Source organism: Dipodomys ordii, unplaced genomic scaffold (assembly GCF_000151885.1).
Source record: "Dipodomys ordii isolate 6190 unplaced genomic scaffold, Dord_2.0 Scaffold148, whole genome shotgun sequence".
Taxonomy (NCBI): Eukaryota; Metazoa; Chordata; class Mammalia; order Rodentia; family Heteromyidae; genus Dipodomys; species Dipodomys ordii.
Genome location: NW_012267364.1, coordinates 3,289,153 through 3,296,901, shown reverse-complemented (window position 1 = coordinate 3,296,901; position 7,749 = coordinate 3,289,153). Strand labels below are relative to the sequence as shown.

The 7,749-nt window shown below is 38.8% G+C and overlaps 1 protein-coding gene across 1 annotated transcript in view; it reads left to right on the top strand.

Annotated features, from left to right (window-relative positions):
- Nrg3 (neuregulin 3) overlaps positions 1-4,785 on the top strand; it is a gene marked incomplete at its 5' end in the record, with an annotated part of 1,028,236 nt that extends 1,023,451 nt beyond the window's left edge. The window contains 2 exons of the mRNA XM_013032069.1: positions 3,744-3,815; positions 4,047-4,785. Of these exons, the coding sequence (XP_012887523.1) occupies positions 3,744-3,815; positions 4,047-4,554 (580 nt within the window). The remainder of the gene's footprint in view (positions 1-3,743; positions 3,816-4,046) is intronic.
- Between the last annotated feature and the right edge of the window lie 2,964 nt (positions 4,786-7,749).

Sequence of the window (7,749 nt, the reverse complement as noted above, 5' to 3'; positions counted from 1 at the left end):
ACCTTATCTGACCTTTTCTGCTTGACTCAGACATATACTAGATATTGCAAATAAGGGAAACCATGGGACCTATGTTTCTTTGGGCCTGGCTTACTTTACGTAATTATATTAAGAGAGATTTTATAAATGGATATTTTCATTCTTTCTCTTGGGTACTATTAGGGCTGTCCTTTTGATTGGTCCAGGTGAAAGGATACTCTGAGCATATGCTGAACTCAGTCCCAAACCAAACATTTGCATGGCTTCCAGGGCTCAGAGATTCCCAATGCGTGTTCCATCAGTGTTTTGTTTTCTTTAGTGCCTGTGAGAATCCATTTCAGTGCTGACATGGTGAAGATTTTGTTTTGGTTCAATCACTTTTGGGTTGGGAATATTTTCTCCAGCTGGCTGGCCACATGCATTTCTCTGTATGTGATATTACCCCATGTTGACAAATGGTGATTCTAAGTCACTGGGTGTTCAGCACTCCTGATCTCAGAGAGCAATCACATTTTCAGTTCTTAAAAACAGCTATTTTCCATTCCCAGGGGACTGACTTGTCTCTCTGGACTGGAAATGGGATTGGTAATAGAATTTCACAGATAAAGGCCCTCTTCAAATCTGGAGGAGGGAGTGAATGATTTTGCAAGAGTCATTGGCCATCTGCTGCTTGCTTACCAAACATGTGGTTGCCGTCTGCTAGTTTGGGTCCCAGTTTAGATGACTTCTCTCCTTGTAGGAAACTCTTGCTTGACTTGAACCCAGCACCTGCTTTCTATAGCAATAACCTACAGAACTTTGAAATGGGGCTTGTCAGAAAAATCAAAATCCTTTGCTTACAGCATAGACACGAGAAGAACAGAATCACAAAAGTGAGATTCCTATCTTAAATGTAGAAGAGATCCAAAATATACTAACTTTTTACTTCACTTAGCTAACAACTTGTTGTAGTTTACTTCAGTTATTATTTCAGGGAAAAAATCATGTGCTTATACTTGGGCTTGAACTGAGGACTCTTTTGCTCAAGGCTAGCACTGTACCACTGGAGCCCACAGCTTCACTTCTGTCTTTAGGCTAGTTATTTGGAGAGAAGAGTCTCCCGGTCTTTCTTGCCTTGGCTAGCTTGAAACCATTATTCTCAGATCTGAGAAGCTAGGATTACAGGCATGAGTCATCATGTCTGGCAATACAAAATGTAGTGACAAATCCCATAAAAGAGGAGAGTTTAGCTCCCCAGCCTAGGGTGGTAGCCAATATTCCATGTCAAATAGCTGAGATTGAATTCTGGCCTTTTTGAATAAATAAACCAAGAACCCAGGAAGGGAATGTGAAGAAAATCATTTTATGTACAAATAAATAGCTAATTGTATCCTCCAGGAGTGAGGTGGATTTCCTCAGTTTAGTCTGTTTGTTCTAATGGTATAATGAGCTGGATCTCATAGTCAACTAGAGAAACACAAATTCCTTGACCCCTGAATTACTAGGCAGAAAATAAAGGGACTAATTGTTGGAGTCCTTCTTCACTCACAGTTCTAGACAAAATGCATCTGTGATTTGTATGTGTGTGTGTGTGTGTGTGTGTGTGTGTGTGTGTGTGTGTGTATGTGTGTGTGCGTAATGATGAGAGGAGGGCTACTCACAAACTAGTAGTACTGTCAGTGACCAGCAAGGTCATGTATCAAACCTGTGAAAGAGTTGCTTACTCTCAAGGGTGACATAACTTTGAGTATCTTCTAAGTCAGAATCACATCTAGAAATTTTGCTCCTTGTTAAAATACTAGTTCTGGGTTCCTCAAAATATTTGTACAAAAGACATAAGGGATATTCTGTGCATCTGGCCAAAGACTACAGAGGCACTGATTAAATTAGACCAAAAGTATTACTGATTAGTTCTTTTTGATTCTGGTACTGGGGATTGAACCCAGGGCCTCATGCATGGTTAGCATGCATTTTAACAATTAACTACACTACCACCTGGCCTCAGTTTTAAGTGTTTGGAAAAATTAAAGTGACACTGCCAAACATCTGTGATTCTAGGGTACATAATGGTATAGGAGCTTGAAGTTATGTCTGATTCAAAGCTAAGTCATATCTTGGACATTCCAAGTCATATCTTGGACATTCCTCATTGTTTTAATCCCATCTTTATGTCTTGGCAGTATTTTAGATACCAGTTATTGCCAGCAAAGTGTCCAATAGCTGTCTTTGGAAATAACTCACAAAAGCTAACTGCAGTTCAACACTCAGGAATATTAGAGGAATGATTTTTAAGTTTGGCATTAATTGCTTTTGTACTTAGACATACCATATCATCAAGTAGTTGGAACTATAAATGAAAGACATCCTGTAAGATATTTAACCAACTTTGTTTTTATAAATAGTGTTAGATCCATGTGCAAGAATTTGAATCTATTACCATCACTTTTCAAAATAGGAGCTTCTACCTGCTTATGAAGTAATGAGTACATTACAGTAGTATTTTCAACATTATCCATGAGATAATTGGAGGTGGAAGTGCTTTTTGTTGAAGCACTATGCAAGTGTTGACTGTGGTTATTAGGTTTGAAAGTGGATCTTATGAAGGAGTGTTTATAAAGGGACTGTTTACCTTGAACACTTGTTCCCATATGCTCTGCATTGTCAGATTTAGTTTTACTGATGTTGACTCTATTCAATGCACAGTAAGAAGAGATGGGTACTAAGACCTCAGCTTTTGTTTTTGTTTTTGTTTATTTGGTTGTTTGTGCCAGGCCTGAGCGTTGTCCCTGAGATTCTTTTCCTCAAAGCTAGAATTTTACCACAGAACATTTCCAGTTTTTTCTAAGTAGTTTATTGGTGATAAGAGTCTCATGGACTTTTCTGACTGGGCTTTGGAATCATGATCCTCAGATCTTATCTTCCTGAGTAGCTAGGATTATAGGTTTTGTTCACAACCTGGTGGAAAGGCAAATTTGAGTTTTTACCTAGTGTAATCTCATAATACATGCTTTTATTTAGTAAGCAACAAACTTCAATGAAATTATTCTTCATAGGTTAAGCATCATTTTATTGCCATGAGAGTAGAAGAGGATGAAATATATTGCATGGAGATTAGAGATATTTAAGTTATACTTTAACATTAATATTTAATGTTTAAAGGTAAATCACTAACAAATAGAATCTAATCTACTGTAAAAATCTCCCTAAACCATCTTTCTTTAACTCGAGGATACAACTCTCAAATTTTCTGGTGCACAGACAAAAGGGGAAAAATAATCACCAACCCTGAGCAGCCAAGAAGGAGACTAGACAGTTTCTGGCATCTTCAAATTACATTGATATTTTCAGCAATGTCTCACCATGTACCAGTGAACTCCCTCACTTGACTACAAAAAGCACAGGAGGCAAAGTGCTCCTGGAGGAGTGTTTTACTAGCCAATTTGGGCAGATGGAGGAGTTGTGTCTTTCCTGTTCCCATTCTCACACTTAACAAGGGAACAAGGGGCTTGGGGGTGGTAGTGCATGTCCCAATGGACAAAATAACAAAAGCGATTGGAATTGCATCCTCTAAAATCAATGTAAAACAGAAAAAAAAAACTCAAGATTGTAGTACTTATGCCAACTTATTGTCTCCAATCCGGAGGTCACACCCTGTGTGTGAGGCCAACTCGGGGCTGAGAGGGTGGTCGAGTTGCTGGAGTAGAAGAATGCCATGATGGGGTCCTGTGTGTCAGGATGGGAAGGCCACACTTACCTGCTCAACCCCCATTTACTTTGTATTCTAGGATAGAGGTCAGGAAGACTATATCCCACCTGCCTATACAGCTGTGGTGTGTTGAAAGACCCCTGGATTTAAAGTAAGAAGATCTGGGTTTGAGTCTCAGTCTGTCACTTATTTTCTGTGTGACCTTGGGCAAGTCACTTCACTGATCTGAGCTTCAGTTTACTTCTCTGTGTAGTTTGGGAGCATATCCGTCTCATGGGGTTGCTTTTGAGAATTCAGTGAGCTGGTGCATGTGGAAAGTGCTTTGTGGCTCAACAGCAGCCTGGTGGAAAGCAGAACGTGTGACACTTTCTTTCTCTTGCAGGTATGCATCCAATGGTTTAAAAACCCAACAAAATGCATCAATAAATATGCAACTGCCTTCAAGGGACACAAACCCCTATTTTAATAGCTTGGATCAAAAGGACTTGGTGGGATACCCATCCACAAGGGCCAGTTCTGTGCCCATTATCCCTTCCGTGGGTCTAGAAGAAACCTGCATGCAAATGCCAGGGATTTCTGAAGTCAAAAGCATCAAATGGTGCAAAAACTCCTACTCAGCTGACATCGTCAATGTGAGTATTCCTGTCAGCGATTGTCTTATAGCAGAACAGCAAGAAGTGAAAATATTGCTGGAGACTGTCCAGGAGCAGATCCGAATTCTGACTGATGCCAGAAGGTCAGAAGACTACGAACTGGCCAGCGTAGACATCGAGGACAGTGCGAGCGAAAACACAGCCTTTCTCCCCCTGAGTCCCACGGCCAAATCAGAACGAGAGGCACAGTTTGTCTTAAGGAATGAAATACAAAGAGACTCTTCATTGACCAAGTGACTTGAGATGTAGGAATCTGTGCATTCGATGCTTCACTCAACAGGAAAGAGAGGAAATTAAAAGCAAAATTATTTATATGCATTAATTTAAGAGCATCTACTTAGAAGAAACCAAATAGTCTATCGCCCTCATATCATAGTGTTTTTTAACAAAATATTTTTTTAAAGGGAAAGAAATGTTTCAGGAGGGATAAAGCTTACCAGTGAAGCTTTTGGGTAGCATTCTGAATCCCAGTTTCAGTTTGTCCTCTTTGGTTATTTAGAAGTGGGCAGTTCAGCCCTTCAGCCCTTCGGTACCTGTGTTCACACAGCATGGCACTGGTACTCACCTAGTTTCAAAGAGACAAGCTGTATCATGAGAGTGGACATGCCAGCAGGTGGCCATTAGCCATTTGCCTTGCCATTCCCAGCCTCTAAATTTCTACTCATTCAACACCCTCATCACAGGTATGTCATGTCCAGAAGATGTAGAGTTCTGTATTTGATTTTTGAAGAATGGCACAGGGAACAGAATGAGGAGGAAGATAGAGATGGAGTCTTGGGGGGCAGTCTTAACTACTCTTCTGTGTCATATCCCTCTGAAATCGGAAAGCACAGAACCTCAGAGGGAGGGATGAAATTACTAAAGAAAAAGAGACAAAAAAATCGTAATGTTGTGTCACTAAAATCATGCTAATATGAAATGTTTTTTCTTGGAGAGTGTTTAGAAGCTCTGAAGGAGCATTTCTCAATGTGTGTGTGTGTGTGTGTGTGTGTGCGTGCGCGCGTGTGTGTGCATGTGTGTGTGTGTGCACCTGTGTGAGCGGGATGCAAATGCGTGTGTGCCTGCTCACTCGAGCACAGATGCTTTTAGCACATGTGTTCGTTGCGTGTCTGTGTGTGCACGTGTGTGTATTTAGCTTGATAAAACTTGTTCTGAAACATCAGGGAATCCAATATTCCAGAAAAAAAATTCTGTTTTGGAACTTTAAAATTTTTCCATTAAATATTAAATTCGGTTAGTGAGTTCTTAAATGCAGGTTGCTTGCATGATGGACCCTTTAAAATGATTGACACGGTCTAGACCATTTTCTGATGTGAATACTTTTGAAAGGAACAACTTTTGGCTTACGGGCAATATCAGTATCACAAATGAATTAATGGAGGATGTGTGTTTATTTTGAACCCAATCTCTTCAAATTATTCACAAAAGCCAATGATCAAATTGAGAGTTAACTATTTTTTTTCCTCATCATCCTCATTCCTATTTCCTTTCTAATGAGTCTACGCTGTGGGGACCAACACATTGGTGATTAAAACAGAAAGAAAAAATTGTTGAAATAAAAAAGCCCAAGACTATTCAGTTCACAAGAAAACCCTTTTTCAACAAAAGTCAATTGTGTTGTATGTTCATTTGGAATAAAGCAATATTTTTACCACTGCTAAGGTGAACTGAAACCTCTCCTGACAATTTGTCTGTTTTATTTACTTTCACAGAACATTCGAGAAAACTAGTGTTCACATGCCCAGTCCTTTTCCAATTATTGGTGGTGTTGAGTTGTTATGTTATACTGTTTTAAATAAAAGGCACAGTATTTGAAAGTATATAAAAGATTTCTTTTACTGTAGTTTGGGGAATAAAAACCTTGGTTAACATTTCTTTGTGGAAGATTCACAGTCCACAGAAAAGGGAATGCATTCTGAATCAAATACTTGGGGTGAAGTTATTTCTGTTAAAAATGCATTGAGTAATTGTTCTTTGTGAAAAATCCACTAATAATAACCAAAATACCATCCAGGGAAAAGAAAGGGCACTATTTTATTTTTAATCAAGGTCTTACATATTTAAAACACTTCAGTCAAAGTACACTTTACATTTAGTGAAAGATGATGTGGTATTTATTAGCTGTCCCCTCATAATCTTGTTGTTTGGAATACAATGGCAATATTGTAAATTTGAAATACAAAATTTTGTTGTTATATCATCAAAGTTGTTATTTTAAAGTATTTTCTCTTTGGAAAAATTTGAGAAAAATAATCTTGGCAAGTGTGCAAAAAGGAAAAAGATGGGTATCCCCAAAATGGTGTCATGTTAAGATGTATCACAATCATCCAACACCAGGAAGGCCTGTCCATGCCAACTTCATTCTTGTTTCTTTTTTGTGTATTTACTTATTTTAATTTTTGTGCTGGTCCTGGGGCTTGAACTCAGTGTCCTGGCTCTGTCCCTGAGGTTTTTCCCAATGCTAGTGCTCTACCACTTGAGCCACAACTCCATTTCCAGCTTTTTGGTGGTTAATTGGAGATAAGAGTTGCATGGATTTTTTTTCCCCCAGGCTGGCTTTGAACTGTGCTTCTCAGATCTCAGTCCCCTGAGTAGCGAGGATTACAAGCATGAGCCAAAATACCAGCCTCATATATGGTGGTTAAAACTAAAACAAAACTAAAACAAAACAATAAAGCATAAATCATTCTAAATTGTTAGTAAAATTATAGAGTGCTATCATTCAAAATATGACCAATCCCATGTTAAAAAAGAAATAGAAACAGTATTGAAGAGTTACTATCACAGTTGTCTTCCTTGATTCCCTTCCCTACATCCATGAAGTAATCTATCTACTTTGCTATAGGTTAAGGTAAATTTACTACATCTCCAATAAGTGGCACTCTTTCTTTGTCGGAGGATAAAGAGTATTGCTCATAGAATTTTACAATATGAATCTGTTTTGATCACACTAACCTATCAATTCTACCTAAAAGAGAATGGAAGGACCTAGCTGAGTTTAAAATGCCCACTGACTTCTCAAATGAGGGACAGCTACAATTTCAGAAGCCATGGCTATGGCTTCCAGGAGTGAAGTTTTCCACCAGAAGCTGACATCCACAGCCATCCCTCTATACCTATCCTGCCATATGGTGCTACAAGAAACCATGACTCCCTTCTTCTGTGTGTGTGTGTATGTGTGTGTGTGTGTGTGTGTGTGTGTGTGTGTGTATGGCAGGGGATGGTCGATCCCTTTGATTCCAGCCCAGTAAACCTGAGAAAAGTGCTATGAAATATTTCCTCAAATGCGTATATAGTAAACTAGGAAAACAGCAGAAGGGGTGGGATTTTTATTTGATCTTTTGGTATCTGGGAAAATGTTTTATATATAAAGAATACTTTTTATTCTTCTTCAGTCAAATAGACTCAATACAAGTGTTTTCAATGGATAGC